Here is a 22,705-nt window from a genome sequence, read left to right as displayed (position 1 = left end):
CATCCCTTAAAACCACATAAGAGGGTTCATTAACTGAGAGATTGAGTAAATATCCCAGAAAGTGGCAGAAGCAAATGACTTCTGTATTGTTATTAAGATAACTGACCCCATCGTGGAATCACCAGGAATTTAAGTCAGATTGAAAGAAATCTTTTGATATATACTAACTAGAGTTTGCGTCTGTTATTCTGGCGCCACCTAGTGATGATGTGAAACACTTGTTGGATCAGGATGCTTTATCCATATAATGGCCTGATTCTCTGATAGAGACAATCAGATTGTTCTCTAATAGACTTCATAAAAATGGATAGCCTAGCATTTTCACTAGGAGGCAGAACATTGTATAACAGAGGTAATATATTTAAGCTGCATGCTGAAGTACTTGATCAGTAATTGAGGAGGGAAGAAGTGTACACGAGTAGAAGACTGCAGAGTCTGTCCACGCTTATCTAGGCAAATGTTTCACTGATTTCTGAGAAGGTAACTAGGATTGTACCCTGAGGCACTACTTTTCTTTTGGCTAGAAAATTAGAAAAGCTGAAAAGTTGGCAACTTGATGGGCACATAAAAAAGATTTCAGATATGTAGATATATAAATAGAAGACTATAGCCCTGAACATATTAACCTGGAAGCATTCGGGCACATTTAGCTGCAGAATGTATAAAAATCATGGTATGTAAGGAGTTGGAGGGATTATTTTCTGCTGATAAAACAGCTATGTCATCTCAAGGAAAATAGTTGTGCTTCTCAGCTGGTTAATGAGTAAAGTTGACATAATTAGTTAAAGATACGGAAACCCATATTCTTTGAAGTTTCTAAAATTATATTAAGGGGGAAAAGTAAAAAATACTGGAATTTACTGATGCATCACACAACATAATAAAATATCTGCCACATTCCTTGTGAAATACAAAGGATATATCTTTATCTAATTATCAGAAATAAAAACCAAAACTGAATGCAGTTATAGATTACTCATTTTTATAAACAAACTGTATCTGGATGCAAACATCCAGTGACCTCTTTCCTCTTATTGCCATCTGGTGGCCACCCAAGCATTTGCAGTTTTGGTATGATATATTACCAGTATATATTTTTCCTGCTGATGGATGCAAGCTATAACTTATTTGGGGTGTATATTTTCTGAAATAAATCCAAGAATCAATTCTGCTAAATTTAGAAGAGAGATGCACAATTTTTGAAGAAGTTCTTTTCCCCCCCCAGCATATGGAAGAGAGGGTGTGAAGATGAATTTCATAGACAGGATTTTTGTGGGTGAATTGACCAGCACTATCATGTGTGAGGAATGTGAAAACGTAAGTATTATGGAATTTGATATGATTCGATAAGAAGGGTGTTGAATAAACATTTGGATAATGGTAGGCTAATTTCTGATATTGTCGTGACAATGTGGAGTGACGTCTTAAATATTATAGAAATCAATTCACTAAGTTCAACTTGATCTTCCAGCTCTCCAATTGGTCAAGTATTTGCTTTACTTGGAGAGAAAAAGAAATGTTTTTCTTACAATCAGCGTAGATCTAAGAATACCAGTTATGGAAAATACTAATATATAAAGAGAAAGAATGTTTTTTTCCTGAAATATTTATTAGTGCATGCAGGCCAACACTTGAGTTGTAGGCTGCAGCTTGAGCAGGGGATGGAGGCACACCACAGAAGTCAATAGGCTGCCTCAGATACTGGTATAAGACTTGTCAGGTCTTCAGGACGGTCCTGGTTGGTTCGTCTCCCCACCATAGTTGCTGCTGTCCATTCACTTGCTTCTCCATCCTATCGTCTTTGCTTGACGGGCGGATGAAAAGGCCTCCTCCCCCCAAAAAAAATTACATCTATTTTTCTTTGTTCACTGCCTATTTCAATTGCTTGAAAAAAAGCAAGTGAGCAAGTCACAGTAATAAGGAAGAAAAGCAACTCTAGGCAACGTGGGCCTCCTACCAGGGTGTGGACTTTGGTATTCTAGTTTCTAAGATGAGAGACAACTCAGTTGCTTGGTGCCTGATTCTACCAGCCAAGTACCCTTGGCCTTGTTTCATAGTTTGCTTCAGTTGGTGTCTCTGCTGAAGGGAAATTCTGTGATCCAGTAGACCAGACATGTCAAACACAAGGCCCGGGGGCCAGATCTGGCCCGCGAAGTGGTTTCATGTGGCCCGCAAAGCCATCCTGGAAACAGTGAGGGAACGGCCCCCACTGCCTTGGCCCTGGCCCAGAGACCCTCCTCTTGCCAGAGACCCTCAGATCTGTCCCACTCATGCCCAGGCCCTCATAGGCACCCTTGATGCGAACGACGTAGAGCTGGCCATGCCCACCCAGTAGGCCATACGCACTTTAGCCACACCCACCCAGTAGGCCACGCCCACCCAGGCCACACCCACCCGGCCCCCTGAGGGCAACTGCAATGCTGATGCGGCCCTTAATGAAATTGAGTTTGACACCCCTGCAGTAGAAGTTTATGCATTAAGGAAGGAATGACAATTTTGATAACTGCACTTTGGCCTCACTGCCTTCCACAGTTCTTTTTAAAGAGCTGCCAATCCATCAGAGCAGAAAGAGGGGAAATAACTGAAAATGATCTCTTCCCCCTCTGCTTCTAACTGATAGCAGAAACTTTCTGTCGGTCAAGAGACATTAGCTGAATATATAGTTATGTAATTGGGGAATAATTAACTATTTTAAAGAAGTATTTTTTATGAATAGTACTGATTTAAATATATTTGTTGATACCTATGAGGAATCATCTTTTAATAGTTTCTATAACTTACATTGGCGATAATGAACAGTTCATAATTATGTGGGGGTTGTTTTCCCCTAATGCAGGGGTGTCAAACTCAATTTCATTGAGGGCCGCATCAGCATTGCGGTTGCCCTCAGGGGGCCGGGTGGGCGTGGCTAGAGTGCGTATGGCCTACTGGGTGGGCGTGGCTAGCTCTACATCGTTCGCATCAAGGGTGCCTATGGGGGCCTGGGCAGGAGTGGGACAGATCTGAGGGTCTCTGGCAGAAGGAGGGTCTCTGGGCCAGGGCCAAGGCAATGGGGGGGGGCGTTCCCTCACTGTTTCCAGGATGGCTTCGCCGGCCACATGAAACCACTTCACGGGCCGGCTCCGGCTCCCGGGCCTTGTGTTTGACATGTCTGCCCTAATGTGTCTGTATTTCTGAATTCATAAGCAATGAGGATTGCATATTTTCAGTTTCCAAGATTCTTTATCCTGTTCCTTTTTTCCTGGTATTAAAGCAGATCTTGTACATTGTGGTCAAGAGGTTTGATACTACTATTAGACGTATATAGAAGTTTGTTGTTTTTCTTTGCTTTTAGTGGACAACATCCTGAAACCACCTTTAAAATAGTCAAATTATGTGTCCGTGCTTGTAGAATTCAACAAAATATTCTAAAGCAGGAGTCCCCAACTCCCGGTCCGTGGCCCAGTACTGGGCCACGGCGTGCCAGCAGCCGGTCTGCACAAACAATCAAAGCCCCATCTGCGGGATGCAAGCAGCACAAAAAACCACACACACTCTGTTCTGTGGAAAAACCTCTCTCTGCGGAACTGGTCCCTGGTGCCCTAAAGGTTGGGGACCTCTGTTCTAAAGGAATCTCTGTTCTCTGTTGTAATAGGATACTGTATTTTATAATACTTCCGGTGCGTTTTAATGTGTCTTATCTGTGTAAAGGTACATGAAAACTGTTTTGCATGCATAAAGAGTTACTTACCGGCTCAAGGTTGACTCAGCCTTCCATCCTTATGAGGTCGGTAAAATGAGGACTCAGATTGTCGAGGGCAATATGCTGATTCTGTAAACTGCTTAGAGAGGGCTGTAAAGTACTGTGAAGTGGTATATAAGTCTAAGTGCTGTTGCTAAGTGCTACTCTTTTATAAAGCTATTAAACAGCAAAGCACACAGAATAGAATCTGTCGCAGTGTCCCACAGTCATGTGATTGCCATTTGCATGCCTCACAGCTGGCTACCAAGAAGCCGAGTCAACGGAGAAGCTGGCAGTAAAATTGCAAGCTGTGATCATGTGATGTCCACAGGTGATTTGCTTAACAACCACAGTGCATGTAGGCTGTAAGCCCATTTGCTTTCATGTGGTATCTCACAATGGCTATATTGCTTAGCAACACAGTTGCTAATCCCAGTTGTGCTCATTAAATACTACCTGTACAGTAGGGATTTTTTTTTTCCATTTCCAAATCCCAGTTCTTCAATTTTTGTAAAGTATTCTAATGCCTAATAAAATGTGTTTACTGTATAACTTTGTATGTATGGGGGAATCCAGAAGATGTGTATATTCACTTGCCATTTTCATTTTTTTGTGTTTTAAGATTTCCACAGTAAAAGAACCCTTCATTGATCTTTCTCTTCCTATAATAGAAGAAAGGGTAAGAAAGTTCTTGTTCAATAAAGCCTTCATTTTAATTGTCAGAAGTCTTCTTTGTGCCAGTTGATATAAAGAATTCAGCCAATTTAGGATGAAGAAAAGAAGAAGAATATATTGTTACTCATAGAAATTATAGCTGGTGTCATATATCACTTTAAAACTGGCTTGGTTTTGGTTTAGACTAGATTACTGTGTAAACTCAGACATTACAATTTTTAACTCATGCTATCTGTGAACTCCAATTCTGGTTAAAAATGTCTTAGATGATTTTCTGCACCCTAATAACCCATCTTGATTTTTCTAGATCTCAAAACCTGTTTGTTTGGGAAGGACAAGCAAAGGTAAACAAATACAAGAAGCAGATATTGATCGATTCAGCTGTTCTTCTGTAAGAGTTCTGACTAATCAGCAATCAAAATTATCTAGAAAATGTTCATTAACAAAGGATAAGGTAAGAATAAGCCAGTATGGACAATTGTAAGTGAATTCAGATGTTTTTCACATAAATGTTAATGTTCTCTCTAAAAATCTGGAGTAACATATTTTTAATTTGTAATTTTAGGTCCCAAGTGTTTGGATGTACTTTGATCACTTTTTTCAGAAACTTAGTACTGCATTGATTAATTGAAAGATTTTAATAAAAGAAATGATTGTGACAGATATATATAAAAGGCAGGGCTTTTTTTCTCATAGAACGCTCAGAACGGAGTTCCGGCACCTTTTTTGGATGGAACCTTGTAGGGTAGGCAAGCCGGGTTGTATGACATGTGTGAGTTCCGGCACCTTTTTCTTTTACAAAAAAAGCACTGATAAAAGGTAAAGGTAAAGGTTCCCCCGCACATGCGTGCTAGTCGTTTCCGACTCTAGGGGCCGCTGCTCATCTCTGTTTCAAAGCCAAAGAGCCAGCGCTTGTCCGAGGACGTCTCCGTGGTCATGTGGCCGGCATGACTAGACGCCAAAGGCGCACGGAACGCTGTTACCTATATATAAGATTATATATAAGTATGAAGAGACTGAAGATATCTTAAAATGATAATTTAAAATATAGGTACTTGAAGACAAACATTCAAATCTGATTTGGGAACCTTGCTGAAAAATGATTTTAAACAGTATCATTTAAAATCTTTTGAAAAGAACTTCCATAAATTCAGAAGCTGTTTGTTTATTCATTATCAAATTTTAGTTTCCACATTCTGCACATTGGTTATAAATGGCAGCATCAATTATAAACATATGAAGTTTGCAGGTTCTAACAAGATCAAGAGGCTTTATCAATTTAAAGTAATTTATGTGTTAACTTCAACTATTTACACAAAGACTAAAACTAAATGGTTTTCTGTATGTGTGTAAATGCTCTGTTTAAATTTCTGTCATCTCATAATTATGTAGATTTCCTTTCATTTGAATAGTTTCTTATTCAGGCTTTTTGGTCCCTTCAGACATAAACATTTTACAATATTACAAACAGAGTAAGCGATAATGTGGTTGATATTTGGTTTAACTTAATAAATAAATTAAAAAGATGCCAAAAATATTGTGCCAGTGAATGTGCTTGGGTTTTTTGTAGTTTCTTGGTTAATGGGTTGCATTTTGCCCAACCCTTTAATCAATCCATAGTGCAGCTAAAGACCAGCTAAAGAACGAAGGAAAATAAATCAGGAACAGGCCATAGAAACTACAGTATGATAATTTGTTCATCTTCAAGAGAAACTTGGGTTACCTGACTATTATGTCTAAAATAAACCATGGTTTAGCACAATGTATGATAGTAATCATGACTGATACTTATTTCCTAAGTTTCTAAGTAAGTTTATAAAAAATAAGGCCATTCAAAATGGGTGGCAAATAAATTTAATAACAAACAAACAAAATAATTAATTCAGTAATGTACTGAATTGAATAGCAGTTTTTAAATTTCTCATTGCCAAACCTAAAATTCAAAAATAAAAAACACCAGTAATGGAATTCCACCATGAACTTTTTAAATTACTCTTTTATTTATGTCGTACATATTAGTTTTCATTATAGTTTCAAATTGGCTATAACAAACCCAGTAAAAAATGGCCTTCCTTTAAGAAAGACTCTTCCATGAAATATGGTGGATCAGGAATTAATCAGAAGAAAAAGATGTCATCTTATCTCTTTTTAATTTGTGGAGAGTTAAAACTTTAAAGCTACAGAAGATTTTAAAATGGACCCTATGCAGTATTGCACTTGAAGCATTTGGTTTCATTTTTAATGTAGGAATTATATTCTCAAAATTATGAAATCCTAAAATTAAATGTAATGTTTCTAATTTAGACATCCAAAGTACCTTGAAGAAATGTCATAACATATTAGAAGATTTGAAGGCAATCTGTAAATTGGACTTTGCAAGGAGCTCAGCATCACACTACCTCCTCCTCCTCCTCTTCTTCCTCTTCCTCCTCTTCTTCCTTTTCCTCTTTTCATTTTCGGGCCTCCTGAGATACTCCTCTCTTTTTGTGCCTATCTGCATTTGGTAAAAAAATAATGGATCAGCTGTATACAGTACATATGATAATTGTTCTTCATCATGTGGTGTGAATCTCATCCTTTGCCTTAGTAAAATATTTATCCCTGAGGAAAGCATTTTGGATATTGCTTTTTTTAAAAAAAAACATTGCCAAACAGAAAAGGACAGTAATAGAATTCAAAATAAATGACAATAGTGATAGCACTTAGACTTATATATATCTCTTTAAGCAGTTTACAGATTTAGCAAATTGCCCCCAGTAATCTGGGTCCTCATTTTAGCGACTTTGGAAGGGTGGAAGGCTGAGTCAAACCTGAGCCAGTGAGAATCAAACTGCTGAACTGCTGGCAGGCAGCAATGTATATGAAGAATCAAATATGCCAAAAAGTAAATAGAAGAATTCTAATAATACAAATTATTAGAATATATATATTCTACACACACAAACTACGTTAAATAGTAAAAAGCAAGCTCTTGCAATAAAAGCAGAACATAGCAAAGGACATATTTCCAAAGGAAATAACAAATGTGCCATTAGAAGGTCAACAATAGACAGCAAAATAAAACTTCAGCTGGACATCATTGAATTAAAAACTAGCTTGAATACAAGAAAGGTCTAAAAGAAGGTCAGTCAGTCTTTTATGAAGGCCAGTGACCAAAATTACACTTACCCGAAAATAGAAATTAAGACATGTGAAATGTTAAAAATAAATGAAAAGAAACAATAACTGAAATAATCACTATGATTAGTTACCACAGGTTTTGCAAATAATAAAACAAAAATTGGCTGAAGAGACCGAATCGTATTGACTTCCTAACAATTATATCTAATATAAATCCGAATGAGCCAGAAGTTTAATTCATGTGCAATATAAAATAAAGTTATGCATTTTTATAAAATGGGTAGGATTTCACGTTTTCCAAGCAACAGAGAGCACATGCCCAAACTCTTCTTCCCAACCACTTGGTACCATCCCTGCTTGGACTACCAATCTGAACTCCAAAATCTAAGCGTGTAGAAGGCCCGGTTTCTAGATACACCTACATATTTATACATGTGTAAAGCAGTGCTTCTATGGGATTTGAATAATGTGGTGGTGTTCCCCACCCTTTTTTTTTCCTTTAACACTTCGATGACGACTTGGCAGAACCAGGTAAACCACGAAAGACGACTTGCCAACCAATCTGGTGAAGAAGAAACGAGCCCTTTTATCCTGCCTGGAAAAATCAGAAACTCTAAAATAGAAGACACAGCCAATACTTCGTGTGCAAGAGACAGCGGTACCCTTCTGGACTCTCCAGGAAGTGGAAGTCAGGCTGAAGGCAGTGAGAAAGAAGTCAGCCGTTCTGAAAGTAGCATTGATGCCGATAGCGAGGCTTCTGAAAGTGAAAACACTTCGAAGCAAATTACGGCCAATAAAACTTGCCCCGCTCCTGATTCGTGCACAGAGGGACACAGACACTTGCCTGCAAATGCTAAAATGCAATACAGCAAATCAAGCAATAGCAGTACGGAGGCACTTACTAGTGCCTTGTCAAAATTTCACTTTGGAAGCACAGCCATTGAGAGTGAAGGCCCTCTCAACACTTTTTCCAGCCTGTCGAAGAGCACTGCCTTTTCAACAGAGGGCCAAAACCCTCAAAATGCTTTCCAGACTCTTTCTCAGAGTTACGTAACAAGCTCTAAGGAGTGTTCGGTTCAGTCGTGCCTCTATCAGTTTACCTCCGTGGAGCTGCTAATGGGAAACAATAAGCTGCTGTGTGAAAGCTGTACAGATCAGAAGCATGGAAACCAGAAAAAAGCAAATTCCGCAGGTAGCTGGTAATAATAATAATAATAATAATAATAATAATAATAATAATAATAATAATAATAAATCCTTGTGATTCAAGGACATGCTCCTTCAAGAGTGGTATTGGTGTGTCTTGGAAAGCCGCGCCCTCCCCATGTTTTAATCCAGGGGTGTCAAACTGCTGGCCCCGCGGGCTGGATACGTCATGCTGAAACCGTGCCTACCCCATTGCCGGCAATGGAGAAAAAGTTGTGATACGTTGCAGCACGTCATGTGACGTTGCGAGTTTGACACCCCTGTTCTAATCTATTCTATCTGCTTTAAAAGTGAATTGGGGAATCCATTTCAAAGACCTTGTGTAAATTCACCTAGAGGTTAACTGTTCATTGATTCTTTGCAGGTAAGATTGTTCAAGTTCATTGCTGGCTTTGATGGCCCTTTGAACCAAGGGTACCTGCTGAACCACCCAGCAGCATCCTTTTGAGGCAGATTTGTAGTTTATCTCCTGAAGAATAGGGGAATGTTCTTGAATCTGTTGGAGCCAGTTGAAACTCTTCTCCAGTTGTCATTGAGGGCCCTATTAAAAAAAACAACTATTCGGCCAATGATCAGATTGTTGCTTCCTTCTTGCAGATAGAAGTAAAGAGTGAAGCTGTTGCTGAGGGAATTACAGCTTTTTCAGTTTTAATGATTGTTGGGTGATATCCAGTATTCCACACTCAGCTAAGCTGATGGAGAAGGTAGTGATACTACTCATTCAAAGGTTTTTTTTAAAACAGTCTTGAGTTTAGCCATGGAGTTGCCTGTTGGTTGGCCTGTACATATAGAATGACAAGGAAAGCCCTGGTTAATCCTACTGGCTCTTTCAGTGGCTTGTGATACTGTTGACCAGGATATATTGTTGGAACATCTGTTTCTATCTCTTATCATCTCTCTCTATTTCTATCATCTCTGTCTCTATCTCCATCTCCATCTCTATGCTCTGCCTTGTAAATGATGTGTTTTTCATGTATTTTCAGACCCTTTTCCTTATAAATGATGTATTTTTTTATAGATAAGAAGACAGAAGGTGTCTATACAAATGCTAGGAAGCAGCTGCTGATTTCTTTGGTTCCTGCTATTCTGATCCTCCATCTCAAAAGATTTCATCAGGTAATGCCCTGAAACAGATGGGTCCCCCCCAAAAAAAATTAATAGACAGGAGGTTTTTTTTATTAGAGCTACATTAAATATTTGTGTGGTTCATTTTCAGAAGTTGTCTAAGAGTGGTGGAAGATTTGCAAAAACAAAGTGGTCTTTGTTGCACACTAGAATTTTACCGTTTTCACTGAGCAGCTTATATATAGGTTATATTCAGAGTTTGTTGTCTTTCCAATACTTTTGCAAAATAATATAGTATATTTTCTGTTAAAAGAAAAAAAATAAATGGGTCAAGTTTTGTTTCAGCACTACTTGACTCCTACCTTAATAATATGTTTCAAATAGGGCATGAATGTTCAGATTTTGCTCTTGATTCCTAAATATTCTATGTTTAATTTGTCCTGGACTGGTGTGATAACAAAGCAAGATGATATTTTAGGTTGTATATTGTAGCTCTATAAGATCATTTGTTTTGTAGATCACTCATAGTAACTATTGATTTATTTATTTTAAAATGTAATATTTCAAATATTTATGCATTAAATTCAAATTCTACAAATATTTTCAATTTCTTCTTAAGGCTGGCATGAGCTTACGAAAAGTAAATCGGCATGTAGATTTCCCACTTGTTTTGGACTTGGCTCCATTTTGTTCTGCCTTTTGCAAGGTAAGACATAATAAAAACATAATGTCAGATTGTGTTTGAAGCAAAATTGTTAACGTTTCAGTGGAAACTTTCTTCTTACAGAAGTCAAACATTTTTAGTCATATATTTCAGTCAGATTCTTGTACAACACAAGATCATGCTGTTAAACCAAGCTTTAACATTAGCTGAAAATAACTTTTGCTACCTGAAATTAGAATAAACTCGCTGTTTTTTTAAAAAAAATAAAATTGCATTTATTTAACGTGTATCAAACAGTTGGCCAGTCCTAGTTTCTACAATAAAACCTTTACATTCTTCTTGCTAGGTTAGACTTATGGCTAATTATTAACAATACATTTAAAAGAGAAAGAAAGAGAGAAATAAGGCAAATTAAAATATAAGAGAAACCATGTTAGTTAGCCAGTGCAACAGCATTACAAAACCCATATTGAAAATATTACAAAGTCCATACTGCGTGGCCCTCACTTCCTTCCTTCCTTTCCTAGAATGTGGCTGATGGTGGGAAGGTCCTCTATGCCCTTTATGGAATAGTAGAGCATAATGGCTCAATGCGGGGAGGTCATTATGCAGCTTATGTAAAAATCCGATCATCGTCCAAAAAACATTTGGAGCACAATTCTAGCAATAAAAATGTTCAAGGTAGGTATCTAAACAAAACTGTGTGATTAGATAAAAAAATATATACCTTCTGCGTTGTGTATATAGGTGGTCACGACCACAGTTGGGATCAGCAAGACAGTTTTTTAAGTGAGTGGCACCCAATTTCATGACCTATTTTGCTCCAGCTAAGTGAATCTGACTTGCATTTGTTTAAGTGAATCATGTGGCCGTTAAGTGAATCTGACTTCCTGCACTGACTTTGCTTGTCGGAAGCCAGCTGGGAAAGTTGGAAGTGGTGATCACATGACTCCAAGACATTGCAGTCATCATAAATACAAGCTGGTTACCAAGTGCCTGAATTTTGATTATGTGACCAGTGTATGCTGCTATGGTCATAAATGCAAGGACAGTATTATTTTCAGTGCCACTGTAATTTTGAATGGTCACTGAATGAATGGTTGTAAGTCAAGGATCACCTCTGTGTATTTATTTTTTTAGAAACATCACTTTGCTTTAAAAATTCAGTTCATGAACAACATACAGCTAAGCATTCTTTTTATATTCTTTTTTTTATATATAAATATTTTATTAATTTCAAGTTTTACAATCATAAGTACCGTAGTTAATAAACAACACAGTGTCTGGGTTCCTTTGTCATTAACTTTCACTTAAAATATCCAATACTAGACCATCCAGTATTTCCCTGGTCCTCTCTTCCTCCAATAATAATAGTTTTTCCACACTAGCAAATACAATTCTTACTGCTATTAATACCTATACAGTTAAATATAAGTATCACATGTTTCCAATGTTATATATAGTATCAGTAAGTGTCAATCATGTCAGTTTGTAATATCTTCTCTGGCCAAAACATATCAAATGTATATGCAAAGAAAATTCCCTTATTCAATCCGTATCCTGTTTTTTCTCTTTTTAAATTTTTTTAATTTCCCATCAATATTCAAAATAACTTAATCAGTTTTCATTTTTCTCATAATTAATTACATTTGGGTAACCAAAAGCTTCCCTTATACCAGTCCTTTTGATATTTTCATATTTCCCATCTTATAAAAAGTTATGTTATCCTAGTTACAAATCACATCCTTCAAATTTATAATGGTCCTTTTATTTCTAACAATTATCTATTCTTTTAACCATATTCAAACATCTATTAGATAATATAACACCTCATCTAATTATTCAGGACCTCTACTTTCTTCAGTCTTACTCTAGCTTTCTTACTTTGCCAAATAACTTTGCAAATCAGTGCATTTTGATCACCAAGTATTTCTTCCTCTGTTTCTGTATATTTATTTATTTATTAAATTTATATACCACCCTATTCCCATAGGACTCAGGGCGGTTTACAGGGAAAATTAAAAGCATAACATACAAAATTAAAATCAGTTAAAACAATTAATTAATTCAAGTCCCTGAAATTTAAAACTAAAACCCAATTAAAAATTAAAACCCCTCAGTCTGGGCCAGACAGCTTGAAGAGCCAGGTTTTCAGGTCCCGGTGAAATGAACGAAGGTCGGGGGCAGTCCTAAGTTCCATGGGAAGTTGGTTCCATAGGGCCGGCGCGCCCACAGAGAACCCTTTTCCCCTGGGAATAACCCACTGGCATTCCTTAACCGGCGGTACCCTGAGAAGGCCCTCCCTGTGGGAGCGCACAGGACGATGGGAAGTTGATGCCGGCAGCAGGTGTTCCCTTAGATAATCCGGACCCAAGCCATTTAGGGCTTTATAGGTCATTACCAGCACCTTGAATCTCATCCGGAGGGCAACCGGAAGCCAATGCAGCTCGCGGAGAAGAGGTATTACATGGGAGTATCGGGAAACTCCCATCACAACTCGTGCGGCTGCATTCTGCACCAGTTGAAGCCTCTGAGTGGTCCTCAAGGGCAGCCCCATGTAGAGAGCGTTGCAGTAGTCTAGCCGGGAGGTCACGAGCGCATGGGTGACTGTGCATAGGGCATCTCGGTCCAGATAGGGCTGCAGCTGGTGCACCAGGCGAACCTGGGCAAAAGCCCCCCTGGTCACGGCTCCTATATGGTCTTCAAAGCTGAGCCGTGAATCCAAGAGGACGCCCAAGTTGCAAGCCCTATCGACGGGGGGTAACACCTCACCCCCCATCATTAATGATGGAACAGCCTGGCGAACCCGAGATGCCGGTATGCACAGCCACTCAGTCTTGGCATTATTGAGACGAAGCCTTTTTCCAGGAAAAGATTTTAAAGTTATAAGGAGAGGATTACGTTCTCACCCAGTTCCATCCGCATTGTTCAAAAGTTGCTAATTAGTGCTTATCTTGAGTTGTCGGTAGCTTCTGGCTGACCACATAAATGTGGCCGGTCTTTCTCCTGCCAGTTTGGAGGGCTTCCTTGGATCAAACAGAAGGGCTGCCACCCCTCCTTGATCAACAAGGGTCCCCTCCTTTTTTGTCACCTCTCCAGGGCAACTTTAGACTCTTTTTAGGGTCCCCAGCAGAGTGAAATCGGATGTGGAAAATGGAGCCCCATTTTTCTGCGCCCATAATGCCACAACGTCCAACCCGGAAGTCAACTAAGCATTCTTTTTATGACATCAAGCCCAATTATTTTTCCCAATGAAAGAAGGATCAAGCCATAATAGTTATTATATTTTCATTTGCATGGTTCCCCCCCAAATGTTGTCACAAATGCTAATAAATGCAGAAAACTGTTTCCTTTACATTGCATGGGTAATATCAGTTAATATGATTTTAATTTTGGCATGAGGGGGACATGAATTTAAGCAATCAGGTGAGGCTGGTGACTCTCAAGAGGTCATGTATTAGAAAAATGTACTTTTTATATAGTCTAGATTTGATATACTATACGGTATCAGTTTTTCCCCAGCCTTAAAAGCTATTGCCTCCTTGCTCAAGCACACATTGATTGTAGAATATAAAAAGTAACCTCATTGTTAAAAGAACCACTTTAGTCTCTTTCAAATACTCTTGCTTGTTCCAATCCACAGTATGGGTGGTACTACCATATGTGGTTTCCTTGTTTCACAGGGTCTTTCTCAAGCAACTTTCAGTAAAGTTTCAAAAGAACAGAGCCAAGATCCTAAAAACAAAGTTGTAAATGTTTCAGAGTGAGATACTTGCTTCTGAGTCCTAATTGTTTCCTTAGCTTGATTGTACTTCTCTTATTTGTTGATTTTACAGCTAATGAACACTGGTGTATGTGTCTGTTTGCATTGCAGGTTTAAAAGAATCACCGGGATCAGCTGTAGGGCAGTGGGTATATGTCAGTGATACCTACGTACAAGCAGTCCCAGAATCAAGAGTATTAAATTCACAAGCCTATTTGCTTTTCTATGAAAGAATTCTGTAGCCAGAATATGGAAAACAGGAAAGCAGTGTTATTTAACTTGCTTAAGTGCACAGAAAATTACAGTATATGTAAATATTGTGCCCTTACCTGTTCCTCTTCTTCAATAGAAAATATAAATATATGTGCTTTTATGAAGACTTGAGGGTAAAGACTGCATCGAAATGGAAATTATTAAAAAAATGTCATATGTGATTAGAAGGAGGTGGGTGTTTGTGTGTGTTTCTGAATCCAAGCGGACATTGCTTTTGGACTCCTAAATTGTAATGTGAAACAATACAATCTGAAACTAAACAGTAATGTTTCAAAATGGGCTAGTTAAAATTATGTGCTTTTTCAAAAGTTAACTGCAGGAACAATCTTGATAAGACTGACAACCTGATTTTTCTTCAGTGAAGAAAAAGCTATTTATGGACACCAAAAGCATGTTTTTGTAAAATATTTGGCACTTGATAATTCTTGAAAGAAATGATTCTTATAAATTGAACATGTTCCACAAATGGAAAGTAGTTTTGTTTCAGGAAACAAAAAGATCATTCTACAAAACTAGGATACTATATTGTGTGTTCTAAGGGAATGTGGAAGTGCAACTAGACCTGATTTTATTCCGGGACACTTTTCTTTATTTGAATATGCCTTGAAATCTGATGATGTCACAGATGGAAACCATCAGAAAGCAAGCTAAACATTCTTCCTGTGATGTGCTGGCTTTCAAATTTAGTGAACCCCAAGTCACCTCTGAATCCATCTTACTTGCACTGTGAAGCTGGAGCAAGCCATATCTTTTCTTCATATAAATATACTGACAAATAAATGCATGCTTTCTAAGAGAACAGATTACTTTCTCTGAACATTGAGAAACAATGTCATACAGAACAAGTCTCAGAGGCACAAGTATGTGTACTGTATATATGTTTTTACTATTTACTGCACGCTGTTGTGGCCTTGTTTTTATAATAAAGTTAAGTAGGTCAAGAAGCAAATTAAACTAGGAACCCCAACAAGGAAAAGTTACATTAACTTTATCCAATCATATTGTGGGACTATAGATAAAGACAGGTAGTTGAGTTATCTACTTAATACCTGAGAAGAAAAAGACCAGAAAAAAAAGAGTAAATAAAAAAGCAACCTTCTCAGTGACAGAACTAATTTTTAAGGCTCAAGCACACGTAATGTATGTACCAAATGCTGTTTAGCGGCACGGTTCAAGCCAGCCTATTCCCTGGGGAAGAGGCTAATGATATAATGATATTTGGGTAAAACTCCTGATAAAACTTTGTATTTCCTGGAGAAAGTATATGGGACACTGTATTCTGTAAATGGTTATTTGTGATCTGCTTAGGGTGATTGTGTGTTGCCAGAAACCATCACTTGACTGGGTTACAGAAAGACTGGGTAAAAGTAGGTAGAAACAGGATCCTTGAATTAAATACTACATATCTTTAAGGAAAACTACATTTTCCTAAAATATTTTATATTTTGTGTTTTTCATTATGTACATTGATATAGTTGAGTGGCTTTTTTCTGTTAAAAATAGGTATTAGGGTGTCCAAATGTATGTGATTTAAGGTGACTTAAATAGAATTAGCTCTCAGGTCTTTGTTGTGAATATCAATACATTGTTTTATTTTTATATATTAAATAACGGTACAATTGGCTTCCCATTAAGTGTGGCTTTTAATGTGTAAACTATGCTTGTATGGTTTAGAATTTGGTTGTTTATAAGTTTTCTTAACTATGCCACTTGGTACAGAAGGTTTGAGGCCATATTGGAAGAGGATTGATGACAGTCGCCTTTCCTTCCTAATCATCCCATCATCCTCTGAAACCTATTTTGAGAGTAGAGGACTCTGTTGAACAGGAAGGATTATTCTACAAAACAACGAGGAGAGTAAAAACTGAGTAGAGGCAACTTCTGCTAGTGGGGGTATGGAATATGTCTCTACTTATTTGGGGGAAGGAGGTGCTTTCCAACTCCTGTATATTTAATGCAGTAGGCTTGTTGAACTTACGGCTGCTAAAATAGAAAAGTCTGCACTTATCAATTCTAGACCCAATGTTATGAATCAGACATAACTATTATAGGCCTGTTTTATTTTCTGATTGTTTTCAATTACTGGTAGTATGAGGGGGAGGAATGTATGAGTGTTATCCTGCTGATTTTCTCAATGTTCTTCAGTACCACTGGCCATGGTATACTAAAACGTCTGTAAGGATTGGGAATACTGTAGAGAGCATTGTTCCTCAGTGAATCTCCTTCCTGGAGAATCTTCTAGTTTCAGTCAGTGGTGGTCAGTGGAAGAGATTTAGCCTTTGGCCATTTCATTATAGAGTGTCCCAGACCTTGTTCCTCTCTCCATGACTATTTAAGAGCCACATAAAGTCACTTGGAGAGATCATGGCCAGCATGGGATGAAATATCTCCAATAGGCTGTATATTAGATAAATGCTTCCCTTAGCTGGTTAGGGGTTCCCAGTAGGTAATACATAGCTGGATTCAAGTAGAGGTACTGTGTTTCCCCAAAAATAAGCCCGGGTCTTATATTTATTTTTGGTGCAAAAAAACCCATTAGGGCTTATTTTCGGAGGATATCTTATTTTTTTCACCACAAGGCCCAGCCTGGCTGGTGCCCCATCCCACCAGGCGACTCGGGTTTCCCTTGGTGGGGGAGGAAGGCTTTGGAAACAGCCTTTTCATTTACATTCATCATCAATATTGTAATCTATCTCTTTATTTTTCAAAAAATGATTTGTATTTACCACGATTAGCCTCCTTGATCGCCAATGGGAAGGCGTGTGAATTCTGCGCATGAGCCGCAGAAATACACTCGCACCCTCACGCCGCTTCCTCGCTCGGGGAGGCATGTTGCAGGTGCATTCAACTTTGTGGTTAAGCTAAGCTCTCCAGCTGCGGTGGGCCACAGTTCCCATTAGCTTCAGGAAGTCTGGGCGATGGAAACCTTAGGCCAGGCTCCTCGCAGCTGAAGCAGTCCGGCTCACCCAGGGTCAGGTTGCCCATTGCTACAGGCGTGGCCCATCCCTGTCCTCCAGCTCTGCCGCACATGCAGGACAAGCCTCCCGTGACAGCCAACCTGGCCCTGGGTGAGTCGGATTACTTACAGGAGAGCTGCGCATTGCAGGAGGACGACTGCAAAGGGCGCGTGTGGATCCCTGCAAGCTCCTGGAGGTTCCGAGCACTGTTTTTGGCGCCACTCGGTTTCCTGTCCCATCCCATCCCATCCTGCCAGGCTGATCTGGTGGGCGGGATTGCCTTCTGCCTTCCCCGCTACTGCATTGGCAGCTGACGCTGCCCTCCCGAGAGGCAACATGGTGATTGGTTGGTGGCCATGTTATGAATGGGAATAAACCATCCCCCAAACTTCAACCATCCTCTCCACGGCGCGTTGCAGCTGATCCGAAGCGCTGTCTAAAGCAGCAAGGCAGATGCGCACATAGAAGCGGCGCTAATAATAATAATAATAATAATAATAATAATTATTATTATTATTATTATTATTATTATTATTATTATTTATTGAATTTCTATACCGCCCTTCTCCCAAAGGACTCAGGGTGGTGTGGTGTACAGGACAATAAAATACAACGTACAAAAGTTAAAAGTAAAATTACATTAATTTAGTCCTAACAATAAATAGTTAGAAATAAACCCAACCCCTTAGTCCAGGCCGGCCTGTTCAAACAACCAATGCTCTCCCCCTGGGGGCTGCCAGCCAGCAGTCCCTGACCGACGGCACCCTGAGGAGGCCCTCTCTGTGGGAGCGCACAGGACGAAGGGAAGTTGACGCCGGCAGCAGGTGCTCCCGTAAGTAATCCGGCCCCATGCCATTTAGGGCTTTATAGGTCATCACCAGCACCTTGAATCTCACCCAGAGGGCAACTGGAAGCCAATGCAGCTCGCGGAGAAGAGGTGTTACATGGGAGTGTAGGGAAACCCCCATCACAACCTGCACAGCCACATTCTGCACCAGTTGAAGCCTCCAAGTGGTCCTCAAGGGCAGCCCCATGTAGAGAGCATTGCAGTAGTCTATCGGAGAGGTCACGAGCGCATGGGTGACTGTACGCAGGGCATCCTGGTCCAGATAGGGCCGCAACTGGCGCACCAAGCGAACCTGGGCAAAAGTCCCCCTGGCCACAGCTCCTACGTGGTCTTCCAGACTGAGCTGTGAGTCAAGGAGGATACCCAAGTTGCGAGCCCTATCTACGGGGGGTAACACCTCACCCCCCATGATTAAAGATGGAATGAACTGAATTTCCCCAGATGCCATTACGTAGAACCACTCAGTCTTGTCGGGATTAAGCCGAAGCCTGTTCCTCCCCATCCAGACCCGAACCGCCTCCAGGCAACGGGACATCACATCGAGGGCATCACTGGGGTGGTTTGGGGTAGAGATGAAAAGCTGGGGTATCATCAGTATGCTGATGATACCCCACTCCAAAACCATGAATGATCTCACCCAGCGGCTTCATATAGATGTTGAACAGGAGAGGCGAGAGGCCCAACCCCTGAGGGACACCACAAACGAGAGGCCTCGAGGCCGACCTCTGCCCTCCTGCCAGCACCGACTGCGAACAACCCAGGAGGTAGGAGGAGAACCACTGCAAGACAGTGCCACCCACTCCCAATCCCCTGAGGCGCCGCAGTAAGATACCATGGTCGATGGTATCAAAAGCCGCTGAGAGATCTAATAGGACTAGGACAGAGGAACAACCCCTGTCCCGAGCCCACCAGAGATCATTCACCAGCGCGACCAATGCCGTTTCTGTGCTGTACCCGGGCCTAAAGCGGGTAAAAATAGCACTCGGAGCCTCCAGGAGCTGCAGGGATCCGCGCATGCCCTTTGCAATCCTCTTGCAACACGCAGCCACTCCCTTTCCAGTTAGTGCTGGTAGATAAAGGAGAAATTGTGCCCCAAGTCTCTATTCTGTGGGGTTTCCCAGGCCTCTACACTTTCTCAACTACTATTTAACATCTATATGGAGTCATCCATCTGCATTGCCTAGTCATCCCCTGGCAGGATTATTGCATACTACCGTACATTAGATTAACCTTGAAAAACCATGCAGAAGCTGCTATTGATCTGAAATACAGTAGTAATTATTGAAGCACTTTGGTGTACTCCTGTAGCAGCACTTTACTAGTGCCTCATAAATTTCCATGTGTAATTCAAAGTGCTGGTTACCACTTAAAAAGCCTCTTGTAGCATAATGCCAAATTATTGCAGGACAACAACTTCTCCCCAATTATTTCTCTTCATCCTGGCAGAAGGGGCATGCTCTGGGTCCATTCCATGAAACTCACCTAGTGGGATCCAAGGGATATCTATAGTCTAGTGCAGGGCTTTTCACCTGGTGGTACACATACCACCTGTGGTATTTTGTCACATGGCAGGTGGTACGCGACTGCTAGCCAAGTGTAGCAGGGGAGGGGAATGAGCCGAAGCAAGCCAAGCCTGAGGGAGAGGCAGCTGCAGTTGCAGGACTGTCTGGGCTCAGCAGAAGCCCCAGGAGGCAGCAGGGCTCCAGCTGATTGGTGCTTCCCGAAGCAGTTTGGAGCTGGAGGTGAACTGAAGAAAAAGGGGGGGGGAGGAGAGGAGAGGCTATAAAAGGAAGTGGTTTGGGCAGGAAAGGGGGAAAAAGACAACAGGGAAAGAGAAGGAGAGGTCAGCAGGCAGGGAGGAAATGCACAGAGAAGCAGCAGCTGTTGGTAGAAGAAGAGGTCCCAGCCAGAATGGAAACAGCGCTGATGAAAAGCCGGCATGTTGGAAAGGAGGTGGGTTTATTTAGTTCTGGATCATCTGGCAGCTTGATTGGGTTACCATAAGGATTTTTGTACAGTTTTTACAGCATTTTGTCCTTCAGAGGCTCAGTTTGTGCTTTGGTTATTGGAATATTTTAGTCTGTATTTTAGGCCAGCAATGAGTCCAAAGTGTTGACTTTTGTAGGTTTAATCCCTTTAAAGAAATGTAATTAGTTTTACCCCCTTGAGTCTATGGTTTTTAGAAATTCTTTGAAGGTAAACAGGTTTAATTTTAAAGCTAAAGCCTTTCACAATTGCCAAGCCTTTCAGTCTTGGATTGCAACATTGTGACACGTGACAGGCATGAGGTAGTTTAAAGAACCCCCCCCCCCCAGTTTATGTGTTTCTTTATTTTGTGAGCCTTTCTTGCTTTGCAGTTGATTCCTGTGTCTTTAAGGGTACAGGGAAGAGATTGGGGTGGTGGTGTATTCTTACTGCACTGTGGAAGGAATGCTAAGAAGGGCTGACCAGCTAGCTTGGGGGGTCTACAAACTTAGCAACTTTAAGACCTGTGGACTTCAACGCTCAGAATTCTTCATCCAGCCATGATGGCTGAGGAATTCTCGGAGTTGAAGTCCACAAGTCTTAAAAGTGCGAAGTTTGAGCTAGCTGGTAGTGATGCATATTAATAAACATGGATAAATTCATCATACATTTGTCAGTGCAAAGGGAAAGTGATTCAGCAAAGGAACAGCCACCAAAGAAATTAAAACTGGTACTTTTTTTCCTTTTTTCCTACAGTTTGTAGTATTTTATTAGATTATAGAATAAAATACAAAAATAAATAGTAGGACACAGTGGGGAGGAAAAATGGGGGGAAAGTGAGGGGTTGAAGAGAAAAAGAACAGACTTCCACTGTTGCAGTAGAAGGAAGCATTAACATTGAACTTCAACTTTTTACTTTTCCATAATGTTATAAACCAGCCATTTCTATAACAAATGAATCTAATCAGTAAAACCCAACCCCCCCTTTTTTTAGTCATCAAGTTTTTGACACCTTGCTAAGCACTGGTGGTACTCAAATACTGTCATGTCCTAAAAGTGGTACAATCTGTGATAAGGTTGAAAAGCTTGGGTCTAAGTGAATGCATGGGCATCTAATACTTTATATCTCAAACAGTTGGGGAGTGGAGTTACATTTATTGTTTCAGGAGTTCTGATATACGCAGGTACCTTTGAATGCATGCAAATAACATAATGAGTAGATTGATTTGCACCAGAGGTTATCATGTACACATAATTTTAAATAAACATCCTAAGATAAAGATTATTTTCCCCGAATACTGGTATATTTCTTTTATACAATTTGAAGTTTAGTCTCATAAATAAAAACTTTTAAACCAAGTGAAATGAATTCTTCAATTTTCTCACTGAGTTCTATATTTAAATATGCTACATTTTGACTAGTCCTTGGTACTAAAAAGAAACATTTGTCATTTTTCTCAATTTGTATTATAAAATCAGTGTATTTACTGGTTTTTCTAGTTGGAGCTATCCTACTGTTTTTCTTTAAAAGAATATCTTCCCTTTTTTAATCCTTCTACTTATTTTCACATTATAGTTATATGCATTGAATAAATAAATAAATAATTCTTGTTTTTGGATCTGTTCGAGTCATATTACACAGCCAGTTTTCATAAAATGTATATTGTTTTATCACTTCCTTATTCTTGCTTTCTCTGGAGATTAAACATTGACACAAATGAGTGGATTTATCTTAAATATCTACTTCCCATATCTGTGGTACAGTAACCCTAGCCTGCATACCCATTGGTGATTCTATCTTTGTGTCTGTAAAACATCTCAAAAATTGATAAAACCATTGTCAGCTGAGGTAGCACCATCTTCTGGCTTGATCTTGAAAATGTATATCTTATTTTACTGGAACATGATCTATGAATCAATTGAGCTTTCAAAACAAGAATATTGATAGCTATGACTAAGACAATGTTTTAAGAATAGATACTTTGTAAATGGTATTTGTATATTCTTATGAAATAGGAAGGAGCAAAAATCATTATTATTGTTTGTGTAACTGATCCAAATTTAGACAAAATGACTCTATATACAGTTTGTTGTTTTATACACAGAAGCATTACAGCATAAAAGCTCGTTTGTCATGTTTGCTGCATTTGAGGGGTCGTTCTCATAGTCACTCTCAGCCGCCTCAAAGTCATCGTTTGTGGGAGCTGGAACACGACCCTCCGACCCACGAGCTCGGAGGAGTTGTAGTCTCCTCGAACGCCATCGCCAGCTCTCTTGGGCACGGTGTCGTTTTTGTAGGTCTGCCGGTAGATTGTCGGTCTCCTCTCTTGGCTGGTACCTTGCTACAGCAGTCGACTGATCGGTGTCCCTTTCCCGCACTTGAAACATGCATTAGAACGAAATGTGGTCAGTGATGGCCGGGCTGTCTCGGCTCTCTTTTCTGGTATTG

The 22,705-nt window shown here is 39.8% G+C and overlaps 1 protein-coding gene across 1 annotated transcript in view; it reads left to right on the top strand.

Moving 5' to 3' along the window:
• The window catches only part of USP45 (ubiquitin specific peptidase 45), a 55,984-nt gene extending 39,867 nt beyond the window's left edge, over positions 1-16,117 (top strand). The window contains exons 11-18 of the mRNA XM_083350019.1: positions 1,226-1,317; positions 4,344-4,400; positions 4,704-4,850; positions 8,042-8,708; positions 9,741-9,838; positions 10,407-10,493; positions 10,979-11,132; positions 14,326-16,117. Coding sequence (XP_083206145.1) covers positions 1,226-1,317; positions 4,344-4,400; positions 4,704-4,850; positions 8,042-8,708; positions 9,741-9,838; positions 10,407-10,493; positions 10,979-11,132; positions 14,326-14,456 — 1,433 coding nt within the window. The 3' untranslated portion in view covers positions 14,457-16,117. The remainder of the gene's footprint in view (positions 1-1,225; positions 1,318-4,343; positions 4,401-4,703; positions 4,851-8,041; positions 8,709-9,740; positions 9,839-10,406; positions 10,494-10,978; positions 11,133-14,325) is intronic.
• The last annotated feature ends 6,588 nt before the right edge of the window (positions 16,118-22,705 follow it).

Source organism: Vipera ursinii, assembly GCF_947247035.1.
Source record: "Vipera ursinii genome assembly, chromosome: 1".
Taxonomy (NCBI): Eukaryota; Metazoa; Chordata; class Lepidosauria; order Squamata; family Viperidae; genus Vipera; species Vipera ursinii.
Note: the sequence above shows the minus strand (reverse complement) of the source record. Positions and strands in the feature narration are given on the sequence as shown.